The sequence below is a fragment of the Lithobates pipiens genome, unplaced genomic scaffold (assembly GCF_037356315.1).
Source record: "Lithobates pipiens isolate NorthernLeopardFrog02 unplaced genomic scaffold, aLitPip1_a1.2 Scaffold_18, whole genome shotgun sequence".
NCBI classification, from domain to species: Eukaryota; Metazoa; Chordata; class Amphibia; order Anura; family Ranidae; genus Lithobates; species Lithobates pipiens.
Window position 1 is genome coordinate 25,006,668 of NW_027507758.1, and position 21,963 is coordinate 25,028,630.

At 42.5% G+C, this 21,963-nt stretch overlaps 1 protein-coding gene across 1 annotated transcript in view; it reads right to left on the minus strand.

Moving 5' to 3' along the window:
* Positions 1-21,963, minus strand: part of PLCB1 (phospholipase C beta 1) — a 957,098-nt gene that overhangs the window by 372,044 nt on the left and 563,091 nt on the right. Inside the window, exon 7 of the mRNA XM_077485489.1 lies at positions 4,312-4,387. Within this exon, the coding sequence (XP_077341615.1) occupies positions 4,312-4,387 (76 nt within the window). The remainder of the gene's footprint in view (positions 1-4,311; positions 4,388-21,963) is intronic.

The window sequence follows — 21,963 nt, forward strand, 5'->3', positions numbered from 1 at the left end:
CCTTTTCGCACTCATCTGATTCCAGACCCGGCTTGTGTCCTGACTACGCTCCAGCCTTCACCCTGCATCTGTCTGTCTTGCCGTGTATGACTCAGCCTGCCTGACCCTGCTATCTGTTGCTGTCTCCTGCACCAGCTGCCTGCCAAGATCTTCTGGTATCTTCTCCAGCCATTCGGGACATCCGCCCTGCTGCCTGCAAGATTCCTTGGCACTCGTGCGACTCTGCACTCCGGGGCCTTCAGTTCACACAAGCCCCGAATCAGAGGTGTTAGGGAGGCCTTCCTCGTCCAATCAGGCTCTACTATCAGGTACGTGAGACAGATACAATAAGCACAGTATTACAAATTTATTTAAGGCCGCAATCAAACCCGTGTGACTCAAATCTTTAACCGCATTTTTTGGCACGTCTGTAGAGCGACAACAAAGAGTCCATTTACTTGAATGGGTTGTCCTATGTTCGACATAAGCACCAAAGCTTCTCATGTACTCTATTTTTTGGCACTGAGCCAAGAGCGTTTTCCAATGCACGTTTTTTGCAAGTTTTTTGCACATTTCTTACGCAACAAAACACAGGACTGCAAACCTCAGGCATGAGTCTCAAAGGCCGAGGCATGATGGGATTTGAAGTTTTAGGACACCGAGGTACTGAGGTTGCCTACTCCTGTTCTAACCCTTTCCCTCTGTAGCCAAAAAGTTTTGGCTGGACTTGGGTCTCAATGGCAAAATCAGCATGACTACCATGGGCACTTCTTTAATTTAAAACTTGAGCTCATGGTGTAAAAAACGTTGAATTTAAAGTTATGAAAATCTTTCAATCTAGACTGTGAACTTTTTGGAGGCTTCAACATTATTAAAACCAAATAAATTGAAAATGTTGTCGTTCTAAGGTCAACATTTGCGACCCAGATCTTCAGCAGCTCAGCTAGAGTCTACTTTTTCCATTAAAATTTGGAGGGCTGTTACTAGGTAACAGCTGGATGATAGGTCCCTTCCTGCATTGCTAATAAGAAATTCCAATTTTCCTCAATGCAATTTTTTACAAATGGGGCCCCACTCCCATTAGAAAATATATTACTTACTTTAAAGTAGAACTAAACTTTAACAAAATAATTTGTAGTTTTGTAGAAAGCAAAAAGAAAAGTGAGAGATTAGTTCAACTTTAAAGTAGATTTAAACGCTCTTTATCAGATTAAAACTATGTATATGGGCAGGGTTATTCTCTAGCTCAGGGGTCTCCAAACTTTTTTTAAAAAAAGGGCCAATTTGCTGCCCTTTAGACTTAGGGGGCCACACTGTGGTTAGTGGGATTAGACAATGTCTCAGGCCTGGTGGTCAGCGGGAGTAAACAAAATAACATAGCATTTGTGGTAAGTAGGAGGAGGAATAGTGACCATCGTTGGTGTCAATGGGAAGAATGGTGCCCCATTGTTGGTGCTAATGGGTGGAATAGTGCCAAACTGTTGGTGTTAGTGGGAGGAATAGTGCCTATCTTTGGTGTTAATGGGAGGAATAATGTCCCATTGGTGTTAATGGGAGGAATAGTGCCCATTGTTGGTATTAATGGAAGGAATAGTGTGCCATTGGTGTTAATGGGAGGAATAGTGCCCATCGTTGGTGTTAATAGGAGGAATAGTGCCCCATTGTTGTTGTTAATGGGAGGAATAGTGTGGCATTGGTGTTAATGAGATGAATAGTGCCCCACTCTGCATGTTAGTGGAAGGAATAGTGCCCATTGTTGGTGTTAATGGGAGGAATAGTGCCCAACGTTTGTGTTAATGGAAGAAATAGTGCCCCACTGTTGGTGTTAATAGGAGGAAGAGTGCCCCACTATTGGTGTTAATGGGAGAAATAGTGCCCCACTGTTGGTGTTAATAGGAGGAAGAGTGCCCCACTATTGGTGTTAATGGGAGAAATAGTGCCCCACTGTTGGTGTTAATAGGATGAATAGTGCCCCATTGTTGGTGTTAATGGGAAAAATAGTGCCCCACTATTGGTGTTAGTCAGAGGAATAGTGCCCAACTGTTGGTGGTAGTGGGGAGAATAGTGCCCCCACAATGCGCCCGCTCCCATTGTTGGTGTTAATGGGAGGAATAGTGCCCAACGTTTGTGTTAATGGGAGGAATAGTGCCCCACTGTTGGTGTTAATAGGAGGAAGAGTGCCCCACTATTGGTGTTAATGGGAGGAATAGTGCCCCATTGTTGGTGTTAATGGGAGGAATAGAGTTCATCGTTGGTGTTAATAGGAGGAAGAGTGCCCCATTGTTGGTGTCAGTGGGAAGAATAGATCCCATCGTTGGTGTTAGTGGGAAGAATAGTGCCCCAGTGTTGGTGTCAGTGGAAGGAACAGTGCCCCAAGGGCCAGATAAAAACAGGCAAAGGGCTGCCTCTGGCCTTTGGGTCACAGTTTGGAGACCACTGCTTTAGCTCATTAGCTTAATTAACTTGAATGTCTAACTGATTTCCCCATTTACACATTCAAGGTGGAGGAGGAAATCCTCCCTGCTGTGTCTTTGCATTCTAACAGTGGGACTCTCTCCATTGGCCATGTGGGCTGATTGAATTCCGGTATTCTAGCAGGACCATTCAATGGAATCGGATTCAATGACCGGCTTCTGTTGAACACAGAGAGCTGCACACAAATCAAAATTCGTCTGGTTCCTGCTTAAAGGGGCAGCTTTAAAGTCAGCTTGAACTATTGAACTTTCTACACGTTCTACAACAAAAGAGAAAAGTAGAAGGTGAAAAGAAGCCTTCAAATATGTGTGTGCAAAACCACTACAGTTATCACTACAATAATGTAACAAAACTAGAATGATGTAGCAAAATACACCAGCATAGCCTTTAATAACCACCGATGGAAAAATTCTGATGTACACTACTATCATATACACAGAAACCAAAAGCGGAGTTTCCTGGATACTGTATTTTGACGACATATTCAGATCCATCATCTGCAGCTTTCCTGAACGTTTAATAATATACACTTAGTGATAATTGTAGCAATCTGTTTAGGGTGGGGGGGCTGCGACAGTTGTATGTCCCGGTAGAATGAATCCTTTATATTATTTTTTATTTCACACGTGTTTTTGTTTAATTGAATCAAACAGCTGTTTCTAGCAAATTAAAGAATTCTACTGGGGAAATCCATCCTTGGTTGTTGATGTAAGGTGCATCTGTCACCTTTAATTGATGCTTCTCGATACAACAGATTAGAAATAAAATGCGATGCCTGGTGTCTAGCAGTTGACGTTTTATTGATGCTTATGCCGCGTACACACGAGCGGATTTTCCGACGGAAAAATCTTGGATGTTTTTTCCGACAGAATTCCGCTCAAGCTTGGCTTGCATACACACGGTCATACAAAAGTTTGCTGAAGTTTCGACCCGTCAAGAACGCGGTGACGTACAACACTACGACGACCCGAGAAAATGAAGTTCAATGCTTCCGAGCATGCGTCGAATTGTTTCCGAGCATGCGTAGAAATTTTGCACCAGTCGGAATTGCTACCGACGATCGGGAATTTCCGATCGCCTTTTTTTCCGACCGAAAAATTGAGAACCTGCTCTCAATCTTTTGCTGGCGGGAATTCGGTCAGCAAAAGTCCGATGGAGCATACACACGGGCACATTTTCCGACCAAGAGCTCACATCGGTCTTTTGCTGGCCGAATTTACGATCGTGTGTACGCGGCATAATTCTTAAAAAAAAACAAATAAAATAAAAAAGTAAGAACAAAAAGCGAGGTGACCAATCAGATTTCACCATACAATTTATGGGAGCATTAAAAAATACTGATTGGTCAGCAACTCCACTTTTGTAGCCATTTTTCTTTTCTCTTGTTTTAATGAATTGGCCTCACCTATCTACTAGATTAGGCGAATACTGCAGGTAACCCGGCTTTAGTATCACATGTCCCCTACCTGGTGATTGTTAACAATATCATGCAGTTGCAGTTGTCATAATGTAGCCGCAGTGCCATCAGTGCCACAGTGCCGCAGTGCCATCAGTGCCAATTGTTGTCTGATAGATTCATAGTGGCCTAGGTGAGGTCCGGACGTGTTCGTGTGCTAAGACAATATTGGCTCTTTTTAACATGGTTGGTGAAAGGGTATTTGTTTTGGGTATTAGTTCATAATCGTTGTATTCTCATCATTTTCTTGTTGAAATACAAAGTATTTTTGTAACTATTTGCGCTGATTTTGATTGGTTGGATGCACATTTCCCACACCGGAACTGGTATGAACCGGTCCACCAACTCCTATTCTATGTCAGCAAATCTGACCTCTTCCATACCATGTATGGGATACTTACTCTGCCAGGCGGAAGACCACATGCCTCTAATGCCGTTTCCACTCGCTTCCTGTCTGCAGAAAATAGGCGGTATATGCTGAAAAGAGAAAGGAGAAATAAATCAAGTTTGTATTAAAGTAGAACTATATAAAAAAATTACATATATGATGCATTCCGTCACTTGCATTGCGATCGCATGATCGGGAACAACTCTGATCGATTCCCTATGGCCAAAGCCGTCAGTGCCAGTCAGGATGGAGAGCCACCAGCCGCCCAAAAGGCTCAGTTCACAAAGAATTACACAAGGGTAAGGATCTTTATTTTTGCAATTGTGAATACCTCTAAATGGGATTTTAAAGGCAATTATAGAAAAATTTGAAATATATACCACTGTATGTATATATATTTTTTAATTATATTTTTCTTCTTACATAATAAAAAGATTCCCTCAAGGGAAACCCAGACAAAAATGCGCATGTACATGTATCATAGTGAAATAAATAGTATCCCAGGTGGTATCGCCCCACTACACATAAGGAGTACCATCCATACAAATTACAGATGCCGGTGAGTGGTGGGAGTATCCAACGCATTTCAACATATGTATGAATTATATTCTTCTTCAGGGACTGATACCACTTCTGAAAATACAGAGTAAAGTATAAATACATTTTGAAATCCAAATCAATGAATATCATACGAAACATTAAAAATACTTTCGAATTATCAAACTATCAACTATTCAATAGTATTTTTCATGTTTCCCGCCTCCTTCTAGGACGGACCTCCATGTTTAGGAATTTATTTATTGAGTAGCAATGTGAGGGGACAGAGTTATGCCCCAGTCGAAGACCTTAATGTCGAAACGCGTCAGCGTTAGCATTTACTGCACCCCACATTCCTTTTTCTACCTTTTTATATTTTGTGATCACTCTTATTTGTCATTTGTGATGTATGACATAGTCCAATAAACCCATCGGTTTGACCCACACTAGACGCCCTTCCTCTTTTTCTACCTTGATCTTACAACAATCTTTTTTCCCCTGTGGAATTTTGGGACGGAGAATTGGGGACCCTGCACCTGATCTACTGGACCATCTTCCGTGCACAGCAACTGCTCCGGACCATTCAGGATCTTGAGCCTTACTGACCCACTGTCATAAGACCCGTGTGTCCATCCCAGCTGGTAAGAACACATGTGCAATTCGTTTAGTTCCAAATTAGTTTTTTAACGAATTTTGACAAATTCCGAATTTCCGAATTTTTCAGTTTCTGAAATTTCCAAATTTTGAAATTTGCGAAATTATGAATTCCCTAAATTTACGAATTTCCAAAATTAAGAATTTCTAATTTTCTGGATATTTGAATTTCCAATTTTCGGATTTCCGAACTTCCGAATCTCCAAATTTTAGAATTTCCGAATTTTTGAATTTCCGAATTTCCAATTTTCGGACCTCCGAATTTCCGAATTTAGATTTTTCGGATTTCCGAAATTTTCAAATTTCCAAATTTCGAATTTCCAAATTTCGAATTTCCAAATTTCGAATTTCCAAATTTCGGATTTCCAAATTTTTGAATTTCATATTTTCGAATTTCAGATTTCTGAATTTTGGATTTTTGGAGTTTTCGGAAATTTGAAAATTAGAGAAAAAGGAAAATCTGTTTCATTCTAAATAATAACTATTAAATTACAGTTATAGGAATTCCCTTTCAAATTTGTCTGTTAGTGAACGTAATGAGTACGAATTTATCCGAAGTTATGAATTAAATTATCTGAAATAACGAATGCCACATCTAACCAAATGGAACGTAACGATCTAATAATAATAATAAAACCTTTTTATTATTATTAATTATTTATTAATTATTTATTATTAATTTGTTCCATTCCATTTGTTTAGATGCGGCATTTGTTATTTCAGATAATTCGTAACTTCAGATAAATTCATACTCGTTAATTTAATAGTTACCGTAGTTATTAAACTGATTTTCTTTCTTTTTTTCAGCTTTTCAAATTTTTGGACTTTCAAATCTTTGAATTCCCGATTCCAAAAATTCGGAAATTCTGAGTTCCGAAAATTCGTAATTCCCAAAATCCGAAATTCGGAAATCTGGAAATTCGGAAATAATTTGGAAAATAGAAAATTCGGAAATCCGAAAATTCAAAATTCGGAAACCCGAAAATTCGGAAATCCGAAAAATCGAAATGTGAAAATTCCCGAAATTTCCGAATTCTGAATTTTCGGATTTCCAAATTTCCGAATAAATCAAAAAAACGAATGAAACGAAAACTAAAATGAACAATTTTTTTTTCAGTGCACATGTCTACTGGTAAGAGTATCCATCTACTTACCCTTGAAGAGTTTCTTAGAGTGACAACGGACAACTTTTTTTTCCCCCCATTGGTCTGGTGTCACCATAACAGGAAGAAGCTTTCTTTCAGTTCTCTGTGGACTTTATTCTGCACTTTCTATTTGAAGTTTATATTCACAACTGGATTCACACACCGATTGTGTCCACTGTGCTATACACATCTATTTATGTCTGTCTTTCACATATTTTTTTTTAACACATATATTGTGTTTAAGCACATGCATTGCTACTTTTATTGTTCATATTAGCGCTACACTATTGTTCCACTATTTACGTTAGACTTTGTTTGAGTGTTAGCAGCGTTTTTATCTATTTTGTTTTTTCCCCACATTCTATATCATACTTACCTCCACTGTGCAGCTCGCTTTGCACAAAGTGACCCCAAACATCCTCTTCTGGGGTCCCCCGACAGCTCTGGCGGCTCCTCCCTGCATCCGATAACCCCCTAGGAGAAGTGCTCTTAAAGGGGTAACCTTGCGGATCCGCTCCCGAGTCCAGCATTGGGCGTCCATAGCCAGTAGACATGTGCGATTAGTTTTGCACGAATCGAAAATTTCGCACGAATTTCCGAAAATTCGTACGAATCCCAAATACGAATTTTTATGCATACGAATTCTGTACGAAATCCAAATTCATAACGAAAATTCGGAATTGTTACGAAAAGTTAACGAACCTAAAAGTTAAAAACCCGGGAAGTCAGCACAGCACAGGGATGGTGGGAGCCCCTCATAATGATAAATTCATCATAACGAACTTTCGTTATTTTAACGAAAAGTTTACGAATCTAACGAAAATTCGTATTTCGTACAAATCTGAATTGAATTTCGGACACGAATTATGAAATACAATTTTTTTTTTTAATACAAAACGTAACGGAATGAAACAAAACACATTTTTTGACGGCGCCCATGTCTAATAGCCACTGAATGTATGACTCTGCCCCTCCCCAAAGTTTTTTATTTGAAAAAAAAAAACAACAAACATGTTACACTAAGCCCCTGTACACACGGTCGGAGATTTCGACAACCAAATCCGTCGGATTTTGTCCGAAACTGTTGCATACACACGGCCGGACTAAGTTGTCGAAAAATCCGATCATTCAGAACGTGATGACGTAATTTCGTTACGATGGGACTACGTTCAGGCTAGTAGACAATAGCTTTGATGTAGGAATTTGATCTGAGCATGCGTGGCACTTTGTCCGATCAAAATTCTCTACACATGATCGGAGTATGTCCGATCGGACCAGTTGGTCGGGAAATATTTCCAACATGTTGGAAAATTAGGTCCAACGGATATTCCGACGGAATCAGTCCGATGCATACCACACACAGTCGGATTATCCGACAACGCGGTCCGATAGGACACATTCCGACGGATTCTCCGACCGTGTGTACAGGGGCTTACACTTACCTGCCCTGTGCAGTGTCTTCTCGGGTCCCCCGGCGGCGCTCCCGTCTCCTCTCCCCTGCCGAGTGTCCCGCCCCCCCCCCCCAGAGCAAACTGCTGTCAAGGGCCTCCAATGGGTTTTAAAAACCTGTGCAGCTTTTTAAAAAGTTCATGCATCCTTTTGCCATACCTGTAGGCCCCCCCCGAAGACTGGCCCAAAAATAACCAGTTAGTGATCCTCCTCATGTCCTGCCTTGTTCCTATCCAACAATTGGAAGCTCCACTAGAAACATTACAGGAGTCAAAACCATCAGTTGTCTTTTCAGCGAGGTCTGCCGGGGTCCCAAGTGGCCTATCAGGTATGACAATAAAATGAATGAACTTTACACAACGCTGCCCAGGCTTTTAATATCTACTGGGGCCCCCCTGACTACACAGGATACTTTGCTGGAAAAACACAATGTAAAGAACTCTGGCAATGGCTGAGATACAGGAATATACATCCGAACATCATGGAAAGGTTTACATTGCCGGAGTTCTTCTATAAATCTTCCACTTTAAATGGCACTTGAGGTAAAACAGGTTGCGGCACAAGCAAAGCAAAGCTATAAAAATGTCAAATATCTAATTTTCTGTGCAGGTGTGTGAACTTTACATCATTTGTTTGTGTGTTATAAGAAGATCCTTCACATAATTGACTTGGAGACCTAAATGTGTTAGTACTTTAACCACTTAAGCCCCGGACCAATTTACAGCCAAAGAACCAAGCCCCTTTTTGCGATTCGGCACTGCGTCGCTTTAACTGACAATTACGCAAGCGTGCGACGTGGCTACCAAAAAAAATTGCGTACTTTTTTTTACCACAAATAGAGCTTTCTTTTGGTGGTATTTGATCACCTCTGCGTTTTTTATTTTTTGCGCTATAAACAAAAATAGAGCAACAATTTTGGAAAAAATTCTGTATTTTTTACTTTTTGCTATAATAAATATCCCCCAAAAATATATAAAAAAAACATTTTTTTTCAATTTAGGCCGATACGTATTCTACATATTTTTGGTAAAAAAAAATTGTAATAAGCGATTATTGATTGGTTTGCGCAAAAGTTATAGCGTTTACAAAATAGGGGATAGTTTTATAGCATTTTTATAATTTTTTTTTACTAGTAATGGTGGCGATCAGCAATTTTTATTGTGACTGCGACATTATGGCGGACACATCGCACATTTTTGACACACTTTTGGGATCATTGTCATTTATACAGCAATCAGTGCTATTTATTTATTTTTGATACTGGCAGTGAAGAAGTTAACCACTATGACGTTATGTGTGGTTTTTTTTATTGTAGGGGGGCGTGGCCTGGCATGTGATGTCACTGGTCGTCTTTTCCTATAAAAGGTGAGCGCCACACTAGGAAGCACGGGGAGAGGTCTGTGACCCGATCGCGGTCCGCTGGTCCACTGGTCCTGCGGCCACAGTCATGGAGATCAGGACCGCCGGCGGCGCGCTCCTGCCCCAAGGCTTGGCACTTAAAAAGCAATGTACAGGTACGTGCTTGTGCCCAGCTGTGCCATTCTGCCAATGTACGTATCGGCGTGAGGCGGTCCTTAAGTGGTTAAAGTGGAAGTGTACACACATAGACACACATAGACATGCTCCCTATGTAACCTTATTCCATAGTCAGGAAAAAGCCCTAAAGTGGACCCTCACCCTCCTCACCCTCTTTCCATTAAGTTACCCCCTTCCTTCCTCCTTTCACACAACTGCAAACATTTTTTTTTATCTCTAACTACCAGAGCTGTTTTTTCCCAATAATACCAACAATGGGGCACTATTCCTCCCAATGATACCAACAATGGGGCACTATTCCTCCCAATGATACCAACGATGGAGCACTATTTCCCCCCCAATGATACCAACGATGGGGCTCTATTCCTCCCCCTAATACCAAATGTGGGGATGTTTACTCCACTGATTCCAGGAAAATTTCCACTCCCACTGGCCACAGTCTGGCTCCCCTATGTCTGAAGGACAATGAACTGGCCCTTTTGTTTACAAAGTTTGGAAACCCCTGCCCTAGAGAATACATTTGTGGCTTTTTTTTTTTGTGGCACACAATAGTAGTGCAACAGTTTATGAAAAGCTAAATTTCAGTGAAAAAAAATACACTAAAGTTAATTTTAGGGCATACAGACAGAATATATTACCTAACTTTTCCTAAAACTTTACAAGATGAGGTTGTGCCTAGTAAATAGATACCCAACATGTCAACTATAAAACTGCATGCACAAGAGAAATGGCGACAAACTGTACTACCTTGAATTTTTCATAGGCGACACTTTAACCCATTCCCGCCGAGCGTACACAGATGTGCGTACTTGGCTTTTTCGGGGGTTATATCGGGATGATGCACGCAGCTGCAGGCATCATCCCGGTACCGTTGTTTAGAGCGGGGCGATCGGCTTTCCGAGAATAACAATCAGTGCGGCTAAAAGCCACTCAGTTGTTATCCCGGAGGAACAGGAGGGGATGACCCCGCCGCCTCCCGCCGTTTCCTGACGCTCTTCCCGGGCTTCCCGGTGGCACCGGAGAGCCGATCGACGATCCAGCTCTTCCAGCGGCGATCCAGCTCCTTGATGTAAACACGGAAGCGACGTCACAACGTCACTTCCTGTTTACTCGGCTGCCAATGGTGCCGGATTTTAAAAAATATACAGTATTTAGATACATCGTTTTTGGTCATCTGAATACTTTGAAGTGCAAAGGAGGGATTTGGGGTCTTTTAGACCCCTGATCCCTCCATAAAGAGTACCTGTCACCACCTATTACTGTCACAAGGGAGGTTTACATTCCTTGTGACAGCAATAAAAGTGATCAAATTAATTTTTTTTTAAAAACACAAATTTAATCATATAAAAAAAAAAAAAAAAAAAATTCAAACCGCCCCCGTCACCGCGAGCTCGCGCAGCAAAGAAAACGCACTAACCAGGTAACCGTAAAAAAAAAGAAAAAAAATTTAAAGGGTCGCCTATGGAGATTTTTAAGTACCAAAGTTTGTCGCCATTCCACCAGTGTGTGCAATTATAAAGCGTGACATGTTTGATATTTATTTACTTGGCGTAACATCATCTTTCACATTATACAAATAAATTGGGATAACTATACTGTTTTGTTTTTTTTTAATTCATGAAAGTGTCCCTTTTCCCAAAAAATTGCGTTTAAAACACTGCTGTACAAATACTGTGTGACATAAAATATTGCAAAAATATTTGCAAAAATATTGCAAAATATATATATATATAATGTTTGGGGGTTCTAAGTCATTTTCTAGCAAAAAATAGGGATTTTAACTTGTAAACACCAAATGTCAGTAATAGGCTTAGTCGTGAAAGGGTTAAATTAGTAGTTAATTTATTTTTAAACTAACAAACATGTCTATATTTACCTGCTCTGTGCAATAGAATCGCACAGAGTAGCCGGGATCCTCCTCTTCTCAGTTCCCTCGCCGGTGCTCCTGGCTCCTCCTCTCTTGTCGGTGCCCCTAATAGGAAACCAATTTCCATGGGGCACCCCTGTAGGCTCTCTCCTTAGCCCTGCTGTTGCGTCTATCAACACAGACAGCGGGACTCGGCCCCGCTCCCTCATCACTGGAGTTAATTGACAGGAGAGGGAGGGTAGGGTAGCCCATCCCCCTACAGTTAGAATCACTCCCTAGGACACACTTAACCCCTTGATCACCCCCTAGTGTTTAACCCCTTCCCTGACAGTGTAATTTACACAGTAATCAGTGCATTTTTATAGCACTGATCCCTGTATAAATGACAATGGCACAATGGTCCCAAAATAGTGTCAAAAGTTTCCGATGTGTCCGCCGCAATCATGACAAAAATCACAGATCGCCGCCATTACTAATAAAGAAATTAATAATAAAAACTCCATAAATGTATCCCCCTATTTTGTAGACGCGATAACTTTTGCGCAAACCAATCAATATACGCTTATTGAGGTTTTTATACCAAAAATATGTAGAAGAATACGTATCGGCCTAAACTGAGAAAAAAAAACGTTTTTTTATATATTTTTGGGGGATATTTATTATAGCAAAAAGTAAAAAATAGTTCGTTTTCTTTTCAAAATTATCGCGCTTTTTTTGTTTATAGCGCAAAAAATAAAAACCGTAGAGGTGATCAAATACCACCAAAAGAAAGCTCTATTTGTGGGGAAAAAAGGACATCAATTTTGTTCTGGTGCAAATTCGCACCACCGCGCAATTGTCAGTTAAAGCCACAGTGCAAAAAGTGCTCTGGTCAGGAAGGGGATAAATCCTTCCGGGGCTGAAGTGGTTAAGCGCCATCATTAGCCACAGCGCATTACACTCCACACCCCATTAATACTCTCCTTAGGGCACCCAAAGGTGTCCCTGGTCTTTTACAATCCTATAATGTACACTACGGGGAAAAATTTGCTGTGCGTTGCTAAAGTTTCGGGTTTGGCTTGAAGAAAAGGTGGCAATCCTGAAGCGATTCAGTTCGCATAGGTAGCGCTATACAAGTCACTAATTCATTCAATCCTACCTACAGTCGGTCGGTAGCACTTACCCCATCGCTTCACCAGCGGCTTTCCCTGCTCTCCCGCGGGTCATCATGGCGGCTTCCTTTTCCTCCCTCCACCTCGGCGGCCAATCGGGAGTCACAAGCCACAAGCTCATCCTATTTTGATGCCTATTAGAGCCTTTGGCTCTAATCAGGTGCTTTAAAAAAACACCCCCCGCCACTGCAATTCAGGCGCCCGGCGTCCCTAAGTAGTTGGACGTATGAATAGGGGGTGGCCGCAGCGGCCGTGGATAGCTATGCATGAATCTATAGATTATACATATAGAGGGTGGCGTGGAGAGAGGGGGCAGTGCCCGGGCGCCCCTAATGGATGGGCCGCTACTGACCTCAGTTGGTATCACTCCGCATGAGACAGGAACCATTACTGCAGAGGAGGCATCGGCTTATGTGGTTCCTGCTCCCTACTACAGCTCCAAATTTACAAGTAATCCCTTTGCATTGCACTCTGTTTGATGCTCTGGGATGGTGAGTCAGCAAACCCAGACCGCGATCTACCAGTTACCCGGTCTACTGGTAGATCGCGATCTACAGGTTGCTGGCACACGCTCTACAGGAAGAGTTACTCTACCAATATGTGACATTTTTATCTATTTTATAACTATATAAATTCATAAAAAAAAGTTCTGCCCATTTTTGCATTACTTTCGGTACGGCCCTGGTATATCGACGACGTATTTTAGAGACGTTGCAGCCAAAGATGAGCAGCCTAAAATATAGCAATAAAAGCTCTCTCTCTCCCGTTATTCTCTGGGTGCCACGCTCCTGCATTACCATTATAATTTCATTTCTGTGACCTACTAAAAAATTCCTAAGCTTGTCATGATCTGATTTGCCTGAGACAATTTTCACTTTCCCTTTCATCTTCAATCCACGCTTTTTAAATATGTCCTTGCTGCTATATTCCCTAATGATGATGACAAGTCTGATCTGCATAATTCATTATTTTCATTTCAAAATGCCCTAAAACTTTACAATAACTTTCTTTTTCTTTTTTTGCCCAAAAAAATAAAATGTTTTCACAGTAGACCTGATCACTTCATGTACGTCAATAATAAATCAACTGACGTTTTATTGGAAAAGAAAAAAACCTGGAAACAAAGATGATGATTTTTTTTTTTTTTATCTAAATATCCGATACACACCTCCAATATTGTGTACATTAACCACTTGAGCTCCGCAGATTTACCCCCCTTTCGTGACCAGGCCATTTTTTGCGATACGGCACTGCGTTACTTTAACTGACAATTGCGCGGTCGTGCAGCGCTGTACCCAATTAAAATTGTTGTCTTTTTTTCTACAAATAAAGCTTTCTTTTGGTGGTATTTTATCCCCTCTGTGTTTTTTTTTTTCGTGCTATAAACAAAAAAAGCCATTTTTTTTTTGACAATTTTGGAAAAAAAATAAAATATTTTGTACTTTCTGCTATAAAACATAACCAATAAAAAAAATAAAAAAATAAATAAAATGTCTTCATCAATTTAGGCCAATATGTGGTCTGCTACATATTTTTGATAACAAAATATAAAGAAAAAAAGACCAATTTTTTTTTTGACAATTTAAAAAATATATATTTTTTAGTTTCTGCTATAAATCATAGCAAATAAAAAATGGAATAAAAAAAAAAAAATCGAATTTCTTCACCTGACGTTTTATTGGAAAATAAATAATCCTGGAAACAAGGATGATGATTTTTTATTTTATATATATAAATGTCCGATACACACGTCCAATATCGTGTTCATTAACCACTTGAGCTCCGGAAGATTTACCCCCCTTCTTGACCAGGCCATTTTTTGCAATACGGCACTGCGTTACTTTAACTGACAACTGTGCGGTCGTGCGGCGCTGTACCCAATTACAATTGTTGTCCCTTTTTTCTACAAATAAAGCTTTCTTTTGGTGGTATTTGATCCCCTCTGTGTTTTTTTTTTGTGCTATAAAAAAAAAGCCAATTTTTTTTGACAATTTTGGAAAAAAAAAATATTTTGTACTTTCTGCTATAAAACATATCCAATAAAAAAAAAAATAAAATAAAATGTCTTCATCAATTTAGGCCAATATGTGGTCTGCTACATATTTTTGGTAACAAAAATCCAAATAAAGCGTATATTGATTGGCTTGCGCAAATGTTATAGCATCTACAAACTATGGGAAATAATTACGGAATAGAAAAAAAAATGGCGGTGATCAGCGACATACTAGGACTGTGACATTGTGGCGGACAAATCGGACACTAAGTGACACTTTTTTGGGGATCAGTGACACTCATACAGTGATGATCAGTGCTAAAAGTATGCACTGTCACTGTACTAATGACACTGGCTGGGAAGGGGTTAACATCAGGGGCGATCAAAGGGCTAAATGTGTTCCTAGGTAGTGATTACTGTGTGTGGGGGGAGGAGCTTGTACTGTGAGAAGACAGAGATCCATGTTCCTTCTTAGCAGAAACACAGGGTCACATCCTTCCCAACTGACACAATGGTGATCTGCCTTGTTCTGTCTCTCTCTGGAACGATCGTCAGCAGAAATCAGGTCAGCCATCCCGCTGATTGGCTCCAGCTGTGTCCAATCGCTGGTGGAGTTCCAAAAGGTCCAGTAACAGCAATCCAGAATCACGGGTGTTGCAATGAAGATCACCACCGATAGGGAGGACACACACTGACCCTTACCTTAAGGGCCGGTTCACACAGCGAGGCGCGGCGAGGCGTCTCCGACTTACCTCGCCGCGACCTGCGGGGAGCTCAGCGGCGACTTGCAGAGGACTTCTGTATAGAAGTCAATGCAAGTCGCCCCCGAAGTCGCCCCGAAGTAGTACAGGAACCTTTTTTCTGAGTCGGAGCGACTCGAGTCGCTCCTCTCAGAACGGTTCCATTGTACAGAACGGGGGCGACTTGCGGGAGCGAGGCGAGGCGAGCCGTGTCGCCTCGCCTCGCCTCGCTGTGTGAACCGGCCCTTAGTGTTGGACTATCAAATAAAGTAGTCAAAACAGCTTTGTTTACAACAAGGACGTGAAGCTCCTCCACATCCACCGTGACTGGAGTCACTGAGCAGAGTTTCCTTCCCAGATGTTAATCAAATCTCACATAGAAATAAAACAAACACTTCATTGCACAGTATTACTATTAGGGTGCTTTATTTAACAAGTTAGAAAGTAGTCACAAGTATCGAATAAAAATAAAATTGCATTTGTGTCCACTGACAGCAGTAAAAATGACTGTTTCCAACTAACACAATATCCGACCGTCAAACGGGGCGACGTCACATAGCTCAGCCCCATCCTACGCGTTTCGTCATCATAGACTGATGATTTTAAGCACCCATGTCAGTGGTAAATAGTCTGTCCTATCCATGTAACAGCTACATCTGCAGGACAGCTTGTTCTGTTGAAAAACAACAGACTTACTGGCCATATTACCACACAGAAGATTATCATGCAGCCAGCACATCGAGGATGCTGATAGAGTAGCAAATGATATTGTGGCCAGCATCCTAGCAACCAATTATGCTATGAAGCTCAGATGTCAGCATCCTAGCAACCAGTTTGGTAGCACTGTCCTGTAGTATAATGGAGATAACCCTGAGTGCTGCACACCATCAGGACCAGAGAGTCACTATAGTAGTAGAAGCCTGAGTCTGGCTCCGTCCTGGCCATGCCCCCATCCCCAACGTGTTTCGCCCCGCCTAAGGGGATTATTAATGGAGGTCATTATTAAGCTGCAGTATAAAGGATGGAAATAACTTTGCATGCTGCACACCATCAGGACCCGAGAGTCCCTATAGTAGCAGCATCCTCATCCCAGTGTTCTGTCAAATTAGCCAACTCGTCAGAAACTCCAACCACGTCACTTACGGTTTCTTTAAACTATCAGTAATTGGAGATTTTGATGAATTGCTATTTGGACACAACATGGGCAACCGATTAGAGTCTGGTGCAAGATATTATGAGCGGAGATTGCTACTCCGCTTCGGTACTAGCCAAGAAAATGGCCGCCTCTGAGGTGGCGACAACTTTGTCCTCGTTAGCCCCTGTGCTGTCAAAACAGCAAAATCTTCCTGTACTGGACTGTATTCGGTTGCTGGTGTTGTGTCCAAACAGCAATTCGGTAAAATCTCCAAATACTGATGGTTTAAATAAACTGGAAGTGACATGGAGTTTCTGACGAGTTGGCTAATTTGACAAAACCTCATCTCTATCCAGGCCACACCCCCAACGTGTTTTGCACTACCTAAGGGGCTTAGTAATGGAGGTCATTACTAAGCTGTAGTAAGAGCATAGCACCCGGTATGGACATTCCCACCTCAGCACCACTCTGTGCGGGCCAGTCAAGTTCCTCCACCCCAAACCTGCTCATCCATGTCTTGCTTTTTGCTCTGGTGCGCAGTCATGTTGGAACAGGAAGGGGCCATCCCCAAACTGTTCCCACAAAGTTGGGAGCATGAAATTGTCCAAAATGTCTTGGTATGCTGATGCCTTAAGAGTTCCCTTCACTGGAACTAAGGGGCCAAGTCTAACCCCTGAAAAATAACCCCACACCATAATCCCCCCCTCCGCCAAATGATTTGGACCAGTGCACAAAGCAAGGTCCATAAAGACATGGATGAGTGAGTTTGGAGTGGAGGAACTTGACTGGCCTTCACAGTCCTGAGTCCTGACCTCAAACCGATGGAACACCTTCGAGATAAATTAGAGCGGAAACTATGAGCCAGGTCTTCTACTCCAAAATCAGTGCCTGACCTCACAAATGCGCTTCTGGAAGAATGGTCAAACATTCCCATAAACACACTCCTAAACCTTGTGGACAGCCTTCCCAGAAGAGTTGAAGCTGTTATAGCTGCAAACGGTGGGCCAACTCAATATTGAACCCTACGGACTAATGCCCTGTACACACGATTGAAATTATGGCCGGAAAAAGGTCTGATGGTTTTCCTGACGGAATTTCTGAAGGAATTCTGCTGAAGCTTTCTTGCATACACACGGTCACACCAAATTCCGAACGTGGCGATGTACAACACGTACGACGGAACTAGACAAAGGAAGTTCAAAACCTAGTAGCCAATAGCTTCCATCTCGTAGTTGAATCTGAGCACGCGTGTGTTTTTGCGCGTCGGAATTGCATATACACGATGGTGGGAATTCAGCCTGCTAAATCCCGATGGAGCCTACACACGGTCGCATTTTCTGATGAAAAGCTCTCATTGGTCTTTTGCTGGCCGAAATGCGGATCGTGTGCACGCGGCATAAGACTGGGATGCCATTAAAGTTCATGTGCGTTTAAAGACAGGTGTCCCTATACTTTTGGCGATACAGCGTATCTTATTAATAATGGCCCTGGGGGCAAATGCCTTAACTGGCCAGAGGACTTAATTTAGAGACTTGATAAGTAACCCATACTTCTTTTTATGGTCCCCAACATTTTTCTCAGGTACGTTGTGACAGGTGTAGGGAGCTCACCTGCCTCAACATAAATGCAGGACAAATGACTATATATAAAGCCCAGAATATACAGGGTCCTAACTGTGCCTAGGCTTAGCACATGCTCTCTCCCTGCTGCATACTGTTATGTGTTGTTTATGGCACACAATTAATGAGATGCTTATTCTCTGATTTATGTCTGTTTATCTGAACTCACATTGTGCACACACTTTCCACTGAGAAAAGGTCACCTCTACTGTACATTTATTTATACGGCTCCCTGACAGGTTTGTCTGCACTTTATCAGCTCTCCAGATATTTGGAGTGACTAGTAGTATTTTCAGTGCAGCCAAATTGTTACTGGCAGGCAAAATATACAGGTGTACTATGGATGATCCTGTAGCAAGAATAGGAAAAACAAAATGAACGCAAACAGATGCAATTTAATATAAAATGTAATGCAAAAAGTGGTTCTAGGAGGTAGAAGTTTCTTGTTTACCCTAATGCATTCTTTGCATTAAGATAAGAAAACCTTCTGTACATGCTTAGATGGGAGGAACATCTCGGTGAGGAACTAACACCCGAACAATGGGCCGCTATATGGAGATGGGCGGCCAAGAGCTCTATATGCACACTTTACAAAGAGAATTCATATAAGGTGCTCTTTTTCACTGGTACCTTACTCCGTCACGCCTGCATGCTATATACCAATCGGCCTCGGATCGCTGCTGGAGGTGTCTCCAAGACCGGGGCACGCTATACCACATCTACTGGAGGTGTCCATCCCTCCAGCGCTACTGGCGCACAGTCAGGGACCTCCTCCACCGGCTATTTGAGGAAGATATCCCTCTCTCCCCTAAGTTCTTCTTACTGGGCCTCCGTCCCCCCGGACTAGCCAAAAAGCTGGCAACACAAATACTAACAGCAGCCAGATGTCTAGTATCCCTCCACTGGAAACATCAAAACCCCCCATCATTACCTGATCTTTACACCAGAATTAAAGACATAGAGATTATGGAGTCCATGGCAGCCAGACTAACAGATCGAGTAGACAGACACACAGCGACATGGGAGCCGTGGCACAAGCGATTGGACCCCCCCATGATTTCATGAGACCCCCCTCTACCCTGTACACCAGGGCCGGACTTACCATTGGCCTTGACTGGGCTCAAGCCCCTGGGCCCCGCCGAGTGTACTCGGCTCCGCTCCGCTCACAGTCACGCCCAGTCCCGCCCTATGATGGACTTAACACAGGGACTGGGCGTGACTGTGAGCCGAGCCGAGAACACAAGGCTACTCTCGGACTCTGCTCGGGACTGCGGTAGGACCCAAGAGCCGCCGAGCGGACCGAGAGCTGCCGAGAGCCACCGAGATACACAGGACTCTGTATCTCGGCAGCGCCATTTTTAAACTTCAAGACTGCAATGACAAGGCTACACTGACAAGGCTACAATGACACTGGACAAGTCTGCAGATGGACACTGATGAGGCTGCATTAATGGGCATTTAAATTTAAGTTTTTTCCTTAAACTTCCCTCCTAAAAGTTTTTTCCTTAAAATTCCCTCCTAAACTTGGGGTGCGTGTTATACGCCAATAAATGCGGTAATGTATAGAAGGTAGGGTCCAAAGTGACTCAAGCCCAGGGGCCACCACCACCCTAAGTTGTGCCCTGCTGTACACTGTCAACACCCGGACCCAGGAGAGACGCACCCTAATAATTGGAATTTCTCTCCCTCCCCCTCCTTCTTTCTTCTCTCTTCTCCCCCCCTCTGGAATAACGGGCCAAGCAATTCTAATCTCCGATATTCGTAGTTGTTCTGGTTGACAGAAGGACTAGAATTCTTCTCATTTTACTGAACGGTACTCTATTTATTTTTATTTATATATACATTTTCTATGTAGACCACTATGCCCTCTCCAGAGCCTTTTGTCACTATTATTGTTTTTTCATTACCTTTTTTTTCTCCTACAATGTTGTTTGAAACAATTGTATTGTTCACATTGAAACTGAATAAAAATGATCAATTATGAAAAAGAAAACCTTCTGTATGCAGCTCCCCGTAACCCCCACCTTACCTGAGCCCGATCTCAATTCAGTGTATCAAGGCAGAGGTTTTCTCCCCTCTCTCTCCTTACTGGCTCAGAGACAGCAGCAGGAGTCATTGGCTCTCACTGCTGTCAATCACAGCCATTAAGGAGGGAATGGGGGCAGGGCCGTGGGCATGAGCCTACACGAGTACCCCATAGCATGTAACTTGCTATGGGTCCACTCTCGGGGGGGAGGAGTCAGGAGGAGCGCCAGCAGAGGACCCCAGAAGAGGACGATCAGGGTTGCTCTGTCCAAAACCATTGCACAGAGCAGGTACGTACATCATGTTTGTTGTTTTAATAAAAAATAAAAATGCACCTTTACAGTGTCTTTAAAATGAACCTGTGTCTAGACCATGCACATATTCTGAAAAGCAGAAAAATGTTTTTTTTTTTTTTTAAATATGCTCTCATTCATCTCTGTATCTATATGTATTATGAAGAAATTAAATTTTACATTTACAGCACAGGCTGCCAGCCCTGTAAACAACCACACAGGGTTTCTAAGCTATTAGAACCAGCTGAACTAAAGTCTTTGGGGGTACATACACATACCCTGCATAAAAACGTGCTCTGCATATTGTGCACATGTAATGTTGGAGCAGCATTTACATGCCTTTAAGTATACAGCTTTAATGCAGCCTGCTGGTTGCCAGGACACCAACCGATATTGCTGTGTAGTGTCCTCCGTTGCTAGAACAAAGGCAAAAAAGCTGCCTAGCTTCTTCAATTGTTAGGATGCACTCCAAAAGAGCGCATTGCCGCCAGCCACCGCCTAGCATCCTTTGTTACTAGGACACAGGCAGCTGTGGTTGTTTAGTGCCCTCTGTTGCTAAAATGCAGCTGGCCTTTGATACTAGGATGCAAGCAGCTGTTCCTGCCTGGCCTTTGTTACTAGGATGCAGGCAGCTGTTCCGGCCTAGCATCTTCTGCTGCAAGGGCGCAGGCTTCTTTTGCCACCTAGCATCCTCAATTGCTAGGGTGTAGACAGCTATTGCGGCTTAATGTTCTCTGTTGCTAGGGAGCAGGCAGCCATTTCCGCCTGGCATCCTTCCTTGCCAGGACATGGGCAGCTATTGTCGCTTAATGTTCTCTGTTGCTAGGGCACAGAAAGCTATCGCTGCCTAGCATCCCCAGTTGTTAGGATGCACGTGGCCATTGGTGACTGGAATCCCTTGTTGCTAGGATGCATTGCCACCTAGTGTCCTCCATTGCTAGGGTGGAGGCAGCTATTGCTGCTTAATGTTCTCTATTGCTAGGAAGCAGGCAGCCATTTCTGCCTGGCATCCTTCCTTGCCAGGACATTGGCAGCTATTTTCATTTAATGTCCTCTGTTGCTAGGGCAGAGACAGCTATTGCTGCCTAGCACATCCCCTTTTGCCAGGATACAGGTGGCCAATGGGGTCTGGCATCCTCCATTGCCAAGATGCAGGCAGCTATTGCCACTTAATGTCCTCAGTTAGTAGGACGCAAGTGGCTACTGTCTTCTAGCATCCTCCATTGCCAGGACACAGGTGGCTTTTGTACTCCAGTAAAATATAGTCCATGCATAGGCCCTCCAAAGCAGGTTTTTCTATTTTTTTCCTTATGGATCTGAACACAGCGCAAGTTTACATCATGGCAGATGCTTGTCAATGACAAGGGTGATGTGATGACATGCCTGTCAATGATGAAAAGATTGTAGCATAAGCCATGTACACATTAATGGTCTAGGTTCAGCTTCAGATTCTGTACACCTGCTAACACTGCTACTGCTTTGGATGGCGAGATCACCAAAGCCCCAGAAAGGGCAACTGGA